Source organism: Sus scrofa, chromosome 13 (assembly GCF_054392235.1).
Source record: "Sus scrofa isolate SSC_HxYL_T2T_F1_AM1 chromosome 13, Sscrofa_HxYL_maternal_Yorkshire_Landrace_v2.0, whole genome shotgun sequence".
In the NCBI taxonomy this organism is placed as follows: domain Eukaryota; kingdom Metazoa; phylum Chordata; class Mammalia; order Artiodactyla; family Suidae; genus Sus; species Sus scrofa.
Window position 1 is genome coordinate 69036678 of NC_139395.1, and position 17556 is coordinate 69054233.

The 17556-nt window shown below is 44.0% G+C and overlaps 1 protein-coding gene and 1 long non-coding RNA gene across 2 annotated transcripts in view; both read left to right on the forward strand.

The window, feature by feature from the left end:
- Positions 1-251: 251 nt before the first annotated feature.
- GXYLT2 (glucoside xylosyltransferase 2) overlaps positions 252-17556 on the forward strand; it is a 98215-nt gene continuing 80910 nt past the window's right edge. Inside the window, exon 1 of the mRNA XM_005669726.4 lies at positions 252-667. Coding sequence (XP_005669783.3) covers positions 393-667 — 275 coding nt within the window. The 5' untranslated portion in view covers positions 252-392. The remainder of the gene's footprint in view (positions 668-17556) is intronic.
- On the forward strand, positions 3506-9327 carry LOC146397389 (uncharacterized). Its single transcript, XR_014823541.1, has 2 exons — positions 3506-3728; positions 3874-9327. It is a non-coding gene; the product is annotated as an uncharacterized LOC146397389 (long non-coding RNA).

The following is a 17556-nucleotide window of genomic DNA, read 5'->3' on the forward strand; positions in this document are numbered from 1 at the left end:
AGTGTGTGAATTGAGGGAAGTAAACGATAAAACAAAACGGAGTGGGAGAGAATGAATGAATGAGCAAGTGAGGAGTTCTGAGACCACCCTAACGAAGTCGGAGCGCTTGGCGGCTGGCCGGTGGGCGGACGGGCGGCTACTCCACACAGTACGGTAGGCGCGGGCAGCTCCTCCTTGGGCCCCGCTCACGCCTCCTCTTCCCTCCCCCTTCCTCCTCCGTTGCCCGCCCGCCCGTCGGCCGGCGGGACCCCAGTCCCCGGCTGGCGGGCGGAGGAGGCGGCTGCCGCGCGCCGCTGCCCTCGCCCCGCCGCCGCCGCCGCCGCCGCCGCCCAGCGCGCCGCGATGCGCAGAGGGGCCGCGTCGCTCGGGGGCCGCCGCCGCCGCGCCGCACCATGAAGCTCCGCAGCAAGGCGGCGGCGCTGCTCCTGCTCGCGCTGGCAGCGCTGCTGCTCGCGCTGCTGTCCCTGCGCGCCGGCCGCGCCGCACCCCCCGCCCCGCTCGCGCGCCCAGCGTCTGCCCTGCCGCGACGCCCCGTGCCGGCCCCCGCGCGCCTCCCAGGCCTGGGCGCCCTTCCCGGGGCCGGCCAGGGCCCCCGCCGGCGCTCGCCACCGCGTCTGCGCCCCCGAGCCGGCCGTCGAGGCGCTGCGAGCCTGAAGAAGTTGGTGAGGTGAGTCGTGGCAGCCCCAGAATCCCATCTCCGGACCTGTGTCTCCCTCCCTCCACCCGTGCCAAGTCAAAGGGAGGCTTTGGGCTCCAGGGACGCACACTCCAAATTCGCCCACCGGCTGCCCACTCTGTCTCTTACCCGACTAGAAATGAAAGACCGGCTTCGTGGAGTCCTCGTCACAGCGCAGTACTGGTCATCACGTACCTTTTTGTAAGAGAAGTGTCAGGGAAAGTGCATTGCATAGTAAGCTCTTAACTGTCAGAGTAAAGCTTATTTTTGGATCCTTGCAAACATGCGCCCGTTGTTTAATTTCTCAAAAGCCATCGCTATGCAAGAATGCTTTATCTAATTCTCATGTTTCACTGGTTGTTTTCTGGACGGTTTTTTTTGGGGGGGGTTGTTGTTTGTTTTGTTTTGTTTTGTTTACCAAAAACTTAGGTCTGATTGAGTTGGAAAAGTTAGATGTTTACCGAAGACTGACTGCTTCTCATTGTTGAACTCGCCCTGTGCTTCCAACAGAAGGAGGCACTGGACCTGAGTGTATTAAAAAGAAGTTTTCTCCTTGGAAGGAGTGATGTGTGGCACGGGAAGACGGGGCGGGCATCTCTCTTCCTCCTCCTACTCTGGATTCGTGTATGGTCAGAGTCCTGGAAAGGAAACATCTCAGCCTCGACGTTATCTTTGATACCCTCTTTCTCTACACAGAGCTTAACCTGCTACAGCTTTTCCTTCTGGTGTTTTATCTTTGGCCCTAGGGTTTTTGGAACGCCCGCAGGTTAGGGATTCGTATTCATTTACTTTGTTGTGGGGAGCTTTTTAACAATCCTCTCTTCTAGTGTAGCCGGTTTGTTTCCTCTACCCTTTTTGAGGTTGTTGATGTTTCTAACTGCCAGTTAGAACGTCCCCGTTTGCTGGGCTCCTTAATTATTTGACAAGAGTGGAAGAATTCTTTTTGACCGTAATGACTAAATCTGGTTTGACGTTTTTACTGTAAGTGAGAGAAAAGTCAGGAAACTTCAGCAAGTAGCTGTGTCAGCTTTTGTTTCTCTTCTGCCTGGTGAGAAATGTTCAGATGGGTACTGACAGGTTTTAGGGGGAAAAACCCAATGAGCTATAGAATTGCTTTGAAGAATGTAGAACCATTTACAACCTCTTATGAATACAGTCACTCCTTAAAAGAAGGATATCTCTGTGAGGAACCTAATAGGGTCTTCTCTCCTGTGTACTGAGGTTTCTTGTAATGAATTTTATTATGATTTCACTACAGATCTGCTATGATCTCTAAGCTGATGGGACAGCTTGGAAGATGATAATGATGGACACTATGTATCATGGCTAAATTCCTACCAGCATAGTGTTAACAGCAGTACATTCAAATAGGCGTTGTTAGCACTTAGGTTAGTTCTTTAACTACGACATCCACATCGTAGCCCTATGATAGTGGTTCTCATAGAGTGAGCTTTAAAGCAGCAGTACCAGCTGGGGCTTTGTTAGAAATGCAGAGGCTCCCTCCTCCCCTAGCCCCACTAAATCAGAACATCAGGATGATGAGGTCAATAAGCTGTGTTTTAACAAGCTCTGCTCTGGTTTTGATGCACACCAAACTGTGAGAATCTGCTCTGTAAAGTAAGCATGAAATCAGTACTGACATTATTCCCATTTTATGGATGAAAATACTACACAAGGTTTAGCAATTTGTCTGAGGTTCAGAGATAAGGATGCAGATCCACACGGTCTGGGTCCAGGTTCAGCCCTTTCCTGCTGTGCAGATGTCATACACTAGCTTGCCTGCATTTCATAATTTTACTGAGACTTTCTCAAGAAACATCGCCAATTTTTGGAACCATCTTCATTCCTCAAGGTGTTGGGGACATTGGGGCAGCACCTTCCTATCTGTACCTGAACAAATTGGCTCTCACTAGCAAGAGATCATGAATAGAATCCAAATGGATGTTTTTAGGGAAGGATTATTTCCATGAGCAACAGAACTGCCTGAAGCCATTTTTCTTTTGAACATATCTCTTAGATTATCACAGAGATCATGGCTAACATCATAAGAATAAAGGACAACATTTTCAAACTTAGGAAAGAGTGCAAAACAAAATAAAAAAAGGCCACAGCAAGTCTCAGGCTCAAATGCATCAGCATGAAAGCCTAGCATCCTCTGCAGAAGTAGACATTTCTGGGGACTTATAAATATTTCTTTTGCTACCTGGACTGAAATGGCGAGAGAAGATCGTGAAGCAGTAAGGGAGCAGCAGGGAAGATGTCTGCATGAAGTCTTTTATTGCTTTCCTAATCCTGCCTGGGTTAAATTTTTGTGGTTTAGGAGGAATTTCATTTTAGGGAGGGAAAAGAAAGCCTCATGTTTTCAGAAAATGAGTGCTTTAATCTCTGTACGTGGCTGGAATCCAGAAGAGATGAAGGCTCTGTACGTGATCGCCTATCTCGGGCCTGGGGAGCAGTCAGCAGAAAGCGTGGAGTTGGACGTGACCCAGCCCACCACCTGCTGACCATCCATGGACCCGGCTGTGCGCTCCCCCCAGGCTCCTGCTGTAAGTGAAATCCTGCCACGTCAGCGAAGGAAGCAGGGCACTCTCCTTCCACATCTTGTTTTCATTTCAGAGAAGTTTCCAGGGACTTGCCTAGTGAGCAGGCAGACCCTACAATTTTATAACTAGTCATTTGTATGCAATCTGTCCTGTGGTGGCCTCCCCTTTCTATAAATGTAAAGCCAGGAGGTAAAGTCTGAGGGTTTAGGTCAAGGGTGGGATCTGAAAATGGCCACCACACTGTAAGTAGCGGTTCTAGTGCACAAAAGAAGTGAGATCTTCCTTCTACTTTTTTTTTCTTTTTTTGGTTATTTATACCTGGCTGACTTCCAAAACAAATCTGAGACAACTAACAGTAAAAGACATATACAATAAGGCCTTTGAGATACTTGTAAAACATGAAAAATCACCATGAGGAGGGGGAAATAAGCACTGTTTGTCAAAAACTAAGGCCACTATTGTTATGAGGATTAAGTGTTAAATTTAGCTTTAAGCTTCCTAGTGGCCAGGTCAAAAAGGGAGCCAAGATGCCTTGCCTTCTTTTCTTTGAAGGATAAGAGGAAAAATTTACCAAGAGAGATGATTTGGGTATTCATGCTATGGCACAACAGGATCTCTACAGTGTCGGGGATGTGGGTTCGATTCCTGGCCCAGAGCACTGGGTTAAGGACCCAGTGTTGCTGTGGTGTAGGTCACAGCTCCAGCTCAGATTCCATTCCTGGCCTGGGAACTCCATATGCCTCAGGGTGGTCAAAAAAGTAAAAAATAGTAAAAGACGACTTGTGTTTCAAGGGACTGAATTCTACAATGAGGGTGGTACATTAGAATAGGCTTCAGACTTTGGAAGACTCTCTCCAGACTGCTTCTGAAAACTCCTCTTTGAGCCTTCATACAGAAAAGGAAGCTTAATACTTCCCAACAGCGTGATATGAAAAAGGATATGGCATCTGAAGTCCCAAGAAATTGGTTCTAGTCCTGAGCCATTTTGCCTTAATTTCCTTATCTGTCAAATGAGTGAGTCGATTCAAAAGTTTTCTAAATATCTCTTCTAGCTCTGATATTTGGTGGTCCTGTGATGAGAATATTAAGTTTAGCTGCATAATCCCAACAATGACTGTTGCTTAGCCCTTTGCTCCGCCTCTTGCAAAATCATTCTGTTTCTCATTTGTTGGCTGGAGTCTAGAACCCTTACTGATTACTCAACCTCACCCCTTCCCTGAACTTCTGTGTCAGCCTGGATATTGCTGTTGTCTCTTAATATGGTTTCTAAGGGAGACTTGGGCTACCTCTAAGCTCCTCTGTCATTTTATTTCACAGTCATTGAGCAAGTGTTTATTGTACAGGCATTTTGGGCCAGGTACTCATTGTGCAATGGTAAATGGAGTTGCTTCCCTCCAAGAATTTGGGGGAGGCAGGAGTGGGGAGATGATACAGAAACACATTATACACTTGGCAGCCTCCCCAGCTGCCCCAAAGAGAGGAAGCAAGTGTATTTGCTCATCAAGAGACGCCACTTCCTGCAGTTCCCTTTGGTCTCTGAGATAAATCTTCTCAGTGGGTTCAAGCCTGAAAAAAGGTCTCACTAAAGAGATATCATGTTATACAGAAAAATGTTAAGCCTGTGGCCATCCTGAAATTAACTGGTCTCCTCAGAGCTCATTAATGATCTCTGGATCTTAGGGACCATCTATGATATTTTATCATTGTGAGTCTTGATTGTAGTCACATTCATTTTTGTTGATTAGCCCATGAGACCCCTCTTTCATCCTCTCCATGTATTCAGTTATTAAGTCTTCTTGGTTTTGTCTCAAAATATAATCCTAGTCCCACCATTTCTACCACTTCCATGGTTCCTGCCTCCTAAACCCAATAGTTTGGCATCTGGAACACTGCAGCAGCTTCCTCTCTGGCTTGGGGTATCCACTCTAGCACCCACTTCAATCCATTTTCCATACAGTTGCTGGAATAATTGTGTGTGTGTGTATATATATGTGTGTGTGTGTGTGTGTGTGTTATATGTTAAAGTATAGTTGATTTACAGTGTTGTGCCAATTTCTTCTGTACACCAAAGTGACCCATCATACATATACATACTTTCCCTTATATTATCTTCCGTCATGTTCTATCCCAAGAGACTGGTTATAATTCTCTGTGCTATACAGTATATTGCTTAACCATTATGCTCATTGCTTATCCATTGAAAATGAAATAGTTTGCAATCTGCTCACCTCAAACTCTCCATCCATCCCACTCCATTCCTGGAGTGATCTCAAATATGTAATGGAGATCACTTTGCTGGTTCCAGTCACTTCCCATCATGCAGAGTAAAATTCAACTTAGTGTGGCCTTTGAACTCTTTCCTGATTTCAGCCCCCTTAGCTTTCTGGCCTCAACTCATACCCATCCCCACTTCATTCACTCTGCTTTCTAGCCTTCAAATGCACTCATTCCTATCTCAGCACTGTTTACTTGTTCCTGTGCTGGAATGTTCTTTGCTCACATCCTTGCATGGCCAGCTCTCTCACTTCTTTGAGGTCTATACTTTAAGGTTTTCTCCTCAGAGGGGTCTTCCCAGCTGCTTTATCCTGCCTCCTTACCCTATTTAGTATTTTTTTTTTAAACAGCACTCCATGTTATATGAAAATTCTCTTTTATTTGCTCCTCTCCCCTTTCACATGCACTCGGTGTCTTATTAATCATTCCGCGGCTGGTACCTTTAACAGAGATGATCTCACAGTAGGTAATAAATATTCCTCAGATGGCCAAATGAATGGAATGAATGAATGTGGTACCCTTCCTCTTGTGCCAGCACTATGTGAAGACTTTGCTTACATTATTAAATTACATATTATCTAATAATGTTCAAAACAATCCCACACCCTTTAGGGGAATGGTATCTTTACTAGTAATATCCTTCCAAGACAGGGAATGTTTTTCTTTTTAATAGGTTTTCTTCTTTAGAACAGTTTTAAATCTGTAGGAAAATTGGGGTCTAGGGAATACAAAGAGTTTCCATATACCCTGCACTGAGTTTCCTCTGTGGCTCACATCATACACTAGTATGATTTATCAAGTAATATCAAGACATTATTACCAACATTGAGTGTGTATTTAGATTTCCTTAGTTTTTACTTAATGCTCTTTTCTGTTTCAAGATTCTATCCATGAGGAGTTCCCCTTGGGGCTCAGCAGGTTAAAAATCCAACACAGTGTCTGTGAGGATGCAGGTTGGATCCCTGGCCTCGCTCGGTAGGTTAAGGATCTGATGTTGCTGGGAGCTGCCCTGTAGGTCACAGATGCAGCTCTGATTCAGCCCCTAGCCCAAGAACTTCCATATGCCACTGATGTGGCTGTTTAAAAAAAAAAAAAAAAAAGATTCTATCCATGATACCGCATTATCTTTAGCGGTCATGTCTCTTTAAGCTCCTCTTGGCTGTTACAGTTTCTCAGATCTCCTTGTTTTTAATGACCTTGTGAGTTTTGGAGAGCACCTGTCAGATATTTTCTAAGATGCTCCACTATTGGCATGTGTCTGGTGTTCTACTCATGGCAATACCGGGGTTATGGATTATTGGGAGGAAGACGTAGTGGCCAAGTGCCATTTTCCTCACGTCATATCAAGTGTATGTATTATTGCTATGATTTAATGTTGGCCTGGTGACCTGCCTGAGGTGGTATTTGTCAGCTTTCTCCACCCCACATACTCTTCCTACCCTGCCTCTGCTCCCACATACTGTACACTTGAGAAAGAAATCACTCTGCATGGTCCCCTCCAAAGGACCGTGGAATTATGTTCCCTTTCCTTGACGGTAAAGTATCTCTATATAAATTATTTGAAAATTTTCTGCATGGGAGATGTGTTTCCCCTCGTTTATTGATTCAATCATACATCAGTATGGATTCATGGATATTTATTTTATACTTTGAGTTACAATCTGATATGACTTAATTTTATTGCTAAAATTGTTTCAGTTTTGGTCACTAGTAGCTCTTTCAGTTGGTTGCTGTGCTCCTTTGACTGACCCCCGTCAGTATCTTTTTGGTTTTTGTTTTCATTTTTGTCTTTCTGAGTATTTCCTTATTACTCTGGCCCTAAAAGATGCTCCAGGCTCATCTTGAATATTTCCTGTTTCAGTCTTAGAATCAGCCATTCCTTCTAGGAGCTCTGATTTCTCTGATTGGAAAATGGTATTAGAAACGTAGATTTGGGAGTTCCTGTTGTGGCTCAGCAATAACGAACCTGATTAGTATCCATGAGGATGTGGTTTCGATCCCTGGCCTCACTCAGTTGGGTTAAGGATCCAGTGTTGCTGTGAGTTCTGGTATAGATTGCAGATGCAGCTTGGATCTGGCATTGCTATGGCTATGGTGTAGGCTGGTAGCTACAGCTCCAACTTGACCCCTAGCTTGGAACTTCCATATGCTGTGGGTTTGGCCCTAAAAAGACGAAAAAGCAGATTTGGACACTAGGCGTGTTGCAACTGGAGTGTCATTTGCTTTAGCCCTCACAGCTGACAGAGAAAAACAGATATGTGTGTGCATACTATCCTGTGTATGTAAACATATCTATGAGGTTTTCCATGTGTAACCATATCTATCTATGTTAAGTTAAATATGGGTTTATAGTGATGTCTCCAACTATAATCCATTACCACATGGATCATTCTAGCCTCTTCCTCGCCTCTTTGAGAAAAGGAATGTTTTTATTTCCTTGAAGCCCCAGCAAATGTTTTCTCCCATCTTATTGGCTCTGGCTGCTTTAAATGCCTATAGTAGATGGGGAAGTGGGAAAAAATAAATGGGATCAGCTAATTGACCTAAACCAAGCAAGGCCCACCCCTTGAGTTCGGAATGCATCCAGGACCACCCAAACCACCCAGATGTGGGGGATGGTATAATAGACGTTGTGGTTAGCTCCTGACCTCTGTTCTCCCAATCCACCCCCAGCTTCTCAGTGGACCATATCTCCAAGAAACAGTCCAAGCCTGCCATGACTGTCTCAATGTAAACTTGGTCAATTCAGAACTGGGACGTTCAATATAAATAATTTCATTTCTTTGGCAGCAGTTACTGGCCCATAGGTATTCCATGACCCTGGCTGACCCAATCAGCTGGAAGAGATTTGGGCTTACTTTACATCATGGGACATTATTTTACTAATTTTGCATTATCGGACAAAAGACTTTATCCTCTAAATAGGAACAGAAGAATAAATAGCTGCTTGTCACTACAATCCTTAGAGAACCAGCTTGGCTGAAGTCATCGCCACAGCCAGTAGAGAGAGAAGGAGATAATAGGTCCTTGAGGACAGTGCTGAGCCCTGGGACCCACAGATCCTGAGGTCTGCCCTATCCTGAACCCTCCTGTTCCATGTTAGAGTTGAGGTTTCAGTTACTTGCATCCAAAATCTTCTCAGCAGAACCTTTAAATCAAAATCTCGGGAGTTAATGATGGAGAGAAAGGGGAATGGCTGCAGGGGGCACTCAGGAGCCGCCATGCTGTGCACTTGCCCTTGTCCCAGATGGCAGGCGATTCAGGGGTAGGTTCCCTGGCCAAATTAGAGCCTTTCTTAGGGATTTTAAAAATTGGCGTCTGAGACAGGATAGGGCAAACTGTTGCCAGTAGCTGAAGCTGTATGATGGGAAACTCAAGATGTGGCAGTGTGTCTCTGCCAGGTGGAGAAAGCTGGTCTGCACAAAGAGCTCATGGACAATGCAGAGGGATGAGAAGCAGTGCAGAGCACCTGGGCTGGGGGCGGATCCTAACGTAGCTCCCAAGAATGCCTTCCGCCCTTCACTGGCAGTTCTGTCCCATCCCTGCCCCAGCTCCCATGAACTGAGTTTCTGTCACTCACTGCCCAAGAGTCCTAATGTGGATATGCCACACCTGCCTTTAGGACCTTTAGAAAGTTCTGTAAACAGTGGCCACATGGGCATTTTAGCCTCCTACAAAGTCACAGGTGAGATTCCTTGGAAGAAAATTTGAGAACAGATTTGTTTTCCTTGGAAATATTTCTGTGTTCTAATTCAAGTAGGAAAATAAGAGATGAAGTTTTATGTTACATCTGTTTTTACCACCATTTAAAATATTTTAAAAAAAGAAAGAAAAGAAGGGGGAGTTCCTGTGATGGCTCAGCAGGTTACAAACCTGACTAATATCTGTAAGGATGCAGGTTCAATTCCTGGCCTCACTCAGTGGGCTAAGGATCCGGCATTGCCATGAGCTGTGGTGTAGGTTGCAGATGTGGCTGGGATCTTATGTTGCTGTGGCTGTTGTGTAGACCGGCATCTGCAGCTCCAATTTGACCGCTAGCTGAAGGTGTGACCCTAAAAAAAAAAAAGAGGCTTCAGGTGAAGATGGAATTCATTTTATGTTCCTCTCCAAATCTTCCCCCGTACTTGATTTATTTCGTAATGGGAAATTTTGAAAACTGCCCCTGGAGAGGGTAGTTTCTCAACTTGCTGCCTTTATTGGGATTCCATGATTTTTTTTGGCAGCCAAGAATCACTGTGGTATATTTGAGGGTGATGTTTTAATTCCTGCCCTTACCCCCTCCCCAGCCTCTTTTAGCAACACAGAAGATAGTAATCTTCTGGCAAAAATTCATCACGGTACAATTCAGGATCCAAGCTTTACACACGTAAGAGACAATAGAGAACATATCATCAGAAATGTGATTTCCTTTTATATGGGAGAGAACTGGGGTCCAGAGAGCTAAAATAATAATAATGCACCTAAAGCATGCCGCACAGGGCTACCTCACAGTGATCCCAGAGCAAGGGACGTGCTTCTATGAGTGCTGTTATTGTCCATGGTTGCTTTATTATTTAGGAACTGAATCCTAACTAGATCCAGCTGACTGGCTGGGCAGCTTTGCATGAGTCAGTACTCCTCGGCAAATCTAGACTTTCTCACAAGTTCAACAAGGAAATGAAATGATGCAAGTCAAAGGCTGGCACAGTACATGCAACACGAGAAGCTCTTTACAAATGTTAGCCAGGGCTAAGAGGTGGATTCAGGCAGGCTTTTCGTTAGGTTGTATCTTGAAGACTCAGCTTCCGTATATAATGAACGCTACCCCAACCCCGGTGTCCTGATCCTTAGTAAAATCTGGAGGAGTAGATGGGACAGGACCCTTTGCACCCCCATCTCATAGAGTTGGGCAGTTGCTATGGAGACTTACAGACTTGGAATTCTGGCTCCGTGTGGCTATGATTTCTACTCAAGGGCAGAGAGCTATTGTTTGCCAGCTTAGAAAAGCCGAGGGAGAGAGAAGAGTTGGCGAGAATTGGGAGGTGTCCTCAGGAACCCAAATGTGGAATTTTGTCCACAGACACTGCTATTCAGGCGCCTGTGTCTCTGGATGGGCTTAAACCCTTGCTCTGCTCTTTCTTCTTCCCAATTTTATGGAATTACAAGAACCCCAGTTGTTTGATCACTGGCCCCAAAGTAACAAGCCATAGTGTTCAAGTGTCACATTTTATGCCTCAAGAGGAATGGGTTAACGGATGTTGGTGTTCAAGTCTGAGAAGTTTAAAAAGTTTACAAAACCTTCCAGTCTGATTTGCAATAATTTCGAGTATGGAGACTTACAATAATAACAAGTGTTTTGCTGCTCTGCTTAGCCCATTGTGGGCATGTATATAAAAATATTTGGAGAAAAAGGCTTCTGATGCATCTAAGTTAATATCTAATAGTAATACCGACACTAACAGCTGATATCAGATGGTGACTTCAGCATGCTGGGTGCTGTATGAAGCATTTCACCGCATGATTTCATTTATTCTTCATAACCACCTAAGAGGTAGGTACTATCATTGGACAAGTCAGGTTCTTTCAGTTGCAAGTGAGACTCCCAGCTCATCAGCTGATGTCACTTAATCTTCATAAGGGATTTACTAGCTCACAAAACTGTAAGGTGTAAAGGAGATAAAACTTCCATTACAGATGTGTCTAGGATGACTGACCACCTTGTTTCCATCTTTCAGCTCTGCTTCCTTGTGTGTGGCCCACACTCTTAGGTAAGTTTTATTCATGCTGTAGTTCTGACAGATCTGGGCTTCCATCCTCCTCCCTCAGAGACCTTGAAGGGAAAGGCTTTGTTCAGCAAGAGTCCCAAGGCTGCCTCAGTTTGGCATGACTGGGGTCACATGCATACCCAGTCACTGATGGCCACCCCTGGGGGAGGAAGCGTCAGCCCCCCTAAACCTCATGGGCTTAGAAGAACAGTCCTTTCCCCTAAAGAAAATGGAGGTGTTCTTACCGGCAACTCCTGAAAAAGGCTGCTAATAAGAAATACCAAAAGCTGGGAGCCACTAGAATCAATAAGCCCATTTTACAGATGGGGAAACTGAGGGTTAGAGGTGGTTAAAGCACTTGCCCAAGATGGAAAGACCTAGAATTTGAAGCCAGGTCCCTGTGCATCTAGAGCCAAATTGCTTACAACCATGCTGAACTTGGGAACAAATCTTGAAATTTGATGGCTTTCTAGAGTCCCTTTGAAGAAGGTCCCTTTGATACAACCCCTCTCTCTTTAAATTTCAAAATAGTTCATACTTGTAAAGGAAAAAACAGATTATAAAAATCATCCCATTCTTTAAAAATTTTGTATATTTCTGGGAATTCCCTTCATGGTGCAGTGGAAGGAATCCGACTAGAATCCCTGAGGATGTGGATTTTATCCCTGGACTTGCTCAGTGGGTTGGGGATCTGGCATTGCCGTGAGCTGTGGTGTAGGTCGCAGATGCAGCTCGGATCCCAAGTTGTGGCTGTGGAATAGGCCTGCAACTGCAGCCTCTGATTTGATCCCTAGCCTAGAAACTTCCGTATGGCATGGGTACAACCCTAAGAAGCAAAAAAAAAAAAAGTTTTTATATATTTCCGTATTTATGTACACATTCCCACAAATATTAGTTATAGTTCTGGAAGATGGTGTACCAAAATTTTAACAGAGTTTATGAAATTGGGTACCCATCCTTTTGCTTTTCTGTATTTTCCATTTTTCCTATGATAAATATATGCATTACATTTGTAATTTATAGAACAAGTTAAAGTATATAAATTATCATAAAACTAAAAATTCATTATTGGCCCGAGGCATACGAGGATGGAAATGAGTGTGGGAAACCATTTTTCCTCCCTTTGAGTTGGTAAGTCCTTCATGATCTTTTTCAGGAAATGGGACAGAGATGCCCATTTGCAGAATATGTAACCCTCATCCTTCTCCCTACCTTGTCACCAGCCTTTTATTTCCAACTCACACTGCTGGCTCATGTTTTAAAGTCTCAATAACATCTTAATTTGGAAAGAGGAGGGAGATGGAGAAATAGAATCCCCTTTGTGTCAGGAACAGTCGTAAGGGGAAAAAATGAAATGAGAATTAGTCCAGGCAGCATTATAGAGTTTTGGAAGGAGAAGAATTTTAAATGCCTTTGTGTGTAACTTTGTCTAAGGGTGGATGGATGGGTTACGGAGGCAGAGATGGTGCGAGTATCCTGTGGGGGTCACACCTGGCGAGGCTGTGAGTGGAGGGGCTGAAATCCAGTCCACAGTCTGTCTGATCACTGAGTCAGGAGCTCTGAGGGAAAAAGCCTTCATCCACCTTTTCTGACTTGTGTATCCCCAAATACAGCATCATAATTAAAAGCAGGGTCTCTTTAATTCCAACTCCCTGAGTTGGAATCCTTGCTCTGCTCTTTGCTAATCATAAAGCACATGCATGTGTACAATGATGGCTAGAAGCAGACACACATGCACATGCAGACACATAGATAAAATCACCCAGTTTTGGTCTTTGAACATCTACTGTGCAATAGACCTAGGATCACAGCCATGTTTAGGAGCACAGCCATGTTTGAAATAATCATGATCCAAACTAAATGCAAACTATTAATAACTGAGTGCACTTATCAAATGATTTTATTGTCTCCCCCTCATGGCTGATTTTTTTGGCATTGTGTCAACATGAGGCGTGTAATGTGGAGACTTCAAGGCAAATGTCAGCTTTTCGGTCTGTCTTGGATGATTAACGATGGTTGACTTAACTCCAAACCATGGGTCATTAAAAGTGATTTAACTGTTAGCACAGTCCTTAGCGTCATGTCTGGGTGTCTTAAGTGAAGGCTCTGCTCAACTTCAGTGCGGAAATTTTTTGTCAATGTTTTCATGTGTTTCCAAACCTGTGGTTTGCAAGGAACTTCGCAAGTGCCTCTTGCTGCCAACATTTGACGTGGCTGTTATCACCCATCCCCAAATTCTCCCACTAGGGGCTGAATCAAGGTGTTTCCACTTCTTCAACTGCCACTCTGACCTCATTTGCAAACCTTCTCCATGTTCAAATAGCCATGGCTTCCTCTTGTAAAAGATTCCACTGAGGAGGGGCATTCTGCTAATCTAGTCTTCCCCTAAGGTGAGCATATTCAACCTCTTAAAATTTATCTCCTTCCATCCTCCCTCCCCGTATTTCTGTGTTTCCTTCCCTGTTGAAACTAGTCACCAACAGCACTCTTTCCAGCTGTATTTGCAAGAACTGTGATTTTCCGTCTCGCTCACACTGTCTGCCGCTATCAGAGCATCAGCTTTACCTGAGTTAATTTCGCCTGTCAGTTAAGGGGAAGCCCTGATAAGAGGTAGCTGGAGAGGCAGAACAGAGGGTCTGAGTAGAACCAATTACTCGCTTTAATAATTCAGTGTGTTTTGCAGTAATAGGCTCCAAAGTAAATAGCACTACACATAAATGCCGTATTTCATTATTTATACACTCCACAAATTGAAGTTTAATTAAGTCACACGCTTGAGACTTTTAAGCAATTAAGGAGACTCTCTGTCTCGGGCATCGTGGAGGCAGTGAGGCTGTTTCTGAGCCTTTTCTATTATTCAGAGCATCATTACTGGAGCACGGGGCAGGCTTAAGCCAGAACAGTTGAGGCGGTGTTTTCCAAACCTCGGACATGCCCTATGTCAGTGTCACGATTCTTATGACTACACTACTATATGCTACCTTTGAAAGAAAAAAAAATTAAATCTATTCTTGTTATAAATATGTGCCTTTTGTACTTATTTAATGACAGCTTTATTGCATTGTAATTCATGTGCCTTTGAAAAGTGTACGGTGTGACTATTTTTTGTTTATTCATGAAGTTGTACAACCACCCCGGCTAGCGAATTTCAAAACACTTTCATCACCTGAAAAAGAAGCCCTATATCTGTGAAGTAGCCACTCCCCATTTGCTCCTATTGTGAGTCCCTAATCAGCCTTATGTCCCTCTGGACCTTCCAGTCCTGGACTTTTTGTATATATGGAATTATAAAACATGTGGTCTTCTGTATTTTCACAAGGTTCACAGTACATGGTTTTAAAGGTTCATGTATGTATCAGTACTTCATTCCTTTTTATTGCCAAATAATATGCCAATGTATGGATATTCCACATTGTATTCATTCATCAGTTGGTGAACTTTTGCGTTTGCATTTTTTGCTTTTGTGAATAATGCTATTATGAACGTTTATAAATGTCCAAAGTTTTTTTTTTCCACCTGTAGCACATGGAAGTTTCCAAGTCAGGGATGGAACCCATGCCGTGGCAGCAACACAAGCCGCTTCAGCGACAATGTCAGACCCTTAACCTGCTGCACCACAAGAGAACTCCTTAAATGTACAGTCTTTGTGAGGATATATATATTCATCTCTCTTGGGTATGTACCCAGGAGTAGAATTGCTGAGTCATATGGTAGTTCTATATTTAATTTTGAGGAACCGTAGAACTGTTTTCCAAAGTGGCTGTACCATTTTGCAATCCTACCAATAATGTTTGAGGGTGCTAATTTCTGCACGTTCTAAGTATATTTATTTCTAAAGGAAACTATATCACTGCCATAAACTCTCAATGCTAACATAAATAGGAGGTAATTGTTTCAAACACCAAAGAAAACTAAACAATGTTGTTTATTTCTAACTTGGTACTTCTGTCTGCTGAAGATTCTCTGAGGTCTGGTGGGTTTTCAGTTGAAAGGGATGAATAGGCAGTGTTAGAAAGGTGTTCAAGACATAGCAGCATCAGCTGACCCTCTTTTATTGATATTGTTGGAAAAGAACTGAAGATGGAATAACTTTCACTGTGAGAGGCAATGTTATTTGATGCAGTGTATAAATGATAACTACAACCTAGGTATCACCCCTTTGAAACATAAGGAATTTGGAAGCACTGATGCCATATGCAAGCCTGTTGCGTCTTGTTTCAGCAGTCGGCTCTTGGTTACCTCATACAAGGGGCTCAGAGATGGCTGAGCTGGTATTTGTTATGCTTTTTTTGTTTTTCTTTTCATGGTCTTGTGTTTTCTAAGAGCTCTTGGGTGAATTTGAGAGTCGTCACAATTACCACATTCTTGATAGGATAATAGCTATTAACCCAGTAAATCCATTTCTGGAAATGTGGTGGAAGGAAATAATGGAAAAGAAGGAAGAAAAGCTATTGGCTCACACATGTTTAGTCTAAGGTTTTGTTTTGTTTTAATAACTGAGAATAGTTGGAAACAGCCAACAAAAAGGAAATGATGATAAGCTATGGTGTTTTAGTTGGATGGAATAGTAGATAGCTGGTTAAAATGATGGTCCTGAAGACTTAAAAAGTAACAAGAAAGGTTAAAGAATCAGATTAAAAAAGCAAAATATAAAATCATATGTACACCATTAGTGCAGCTGTAAAAATATGTATCCAATGAAGTAAAGACCAGAATGTAGTATTTAAAAAAATTTTTTTATGGGGCAAGATTATTTTTCATGTACCAGCTTTACTCACGCAACACATAATGTTTTATATATTTTAAGCGGAAAACATTGTGTCTTATTCTGATCTTATTTTCTAAAGGTATTTTTAATTTACATTGTCCTATAATGACTGGAAATAACATCATGCACTTGCTATAAATTACAATGAAAGGACATATAAATCACCAGCTGAGGTAAGGTTTTGGAATCAAATAAACAAAGACTGTGATAGAAAATAAAAGGCAGGGGTGCCTCTTCAATGAGGTGGTCAGGGAAGGCCATTCTGTTCAAAAGAGAAGGAGGTGGCTATGCAAAGAGCTAGGGAAGAACATTCCAGAGGGAACACAGTTTATGTGAAGGCCCAGGATATGAGCACGGCACTGGGTGTCTCGGGAAGTAAGAAGGAAAAGGTGGAGGCTGGGCAGCTCCCAAAACTAAAGGATCCAGGTGGTGGAACCATCTTCTCAAGAGCAGTTGAAGTCCCTCCTGTGATGACAGGAGCTGGGGTGGGGAGACATACTGAGTGCAAGAGGCTCACCTCCTCAGGGAACGAGGAGGAGTAGCCGGGAAGATACCACCAGCGAGGAATGGGGGATAGTTGCATCCACAGACTTTGCCATGAAGCCCTGTTCCACAGCTGGATGTGGCAGTGAGGAGCAAGAAGAAAACCGCCCCATCCGCTGCCTGGGATAGGAGAGGAAGGGCTTCCTCTACCTGAGGAATCTCCCGGGGAGGTGGTACCCTCATGAGGGAGCTGTGCTTTCATTAAGGTGAGAGGTGACGAGAAGCCCTCAAGAAAAGGCCGAGGACAGAGTGGGTGTTGCTGAGGGCCTGGGAAGAGTTTGGGAGAGAGAGGAGAGGTAAGAGGTCAGCTCAGGTGGTGAGTGCCTGGCAGGAGATAAACTGTGGGTGGTTGTAGGGCAAATGTGTTAATGTGCAACTCCAAGGCCTCACCCAGGACCCATGGTCTCACCATCTCTGTGGGCTGAGGGTCCAAATACTAACACACACTGCCAGTGATTACGACACACAGCCAGGTGGGGAAGCCCCCCCGCCCCTGCACTGGGTGGTATCTGGTATCCTTGACACCTGTGAAGCTGGTGCAGGGATGAGGATTTACATCAAGGTCCTAGCAGTGAGCTACAAGCAGGGGATGGGTTCACTGAGCATTTCGGGATGACTCAAGGTGAGAATATGAGAGGCAGAGTGAGTCCAGGGTGATTGAAAAAATTATGTTTTTGGCTGCACCTGCCACATGCATATCTTCCCAAGCCAGTGATCGAACCCGCACCACAGCAGTGACCCAAGCTGCTGCAGTGACAATCCTGATCCTTTTTTTTTTTTTTTTTTTTTTTTTTTTTTTGGTCTTTTATCTTTTCAGGGCCGCACCTGTGGCATATGGAGGTTCTTGGGCTAGGGGTCTAATTGGAGCTACAGCTGCCAGCCTACACCACAACCACAGCAACCCTGGATCTGAGCCACGTCTGCAACTTACACCACAGCTCATGCCATCGCCAGATCCTTAACCCACTGAGTGAGGCTGAGGATCAAACCTGCTTCCTCATGGATGCT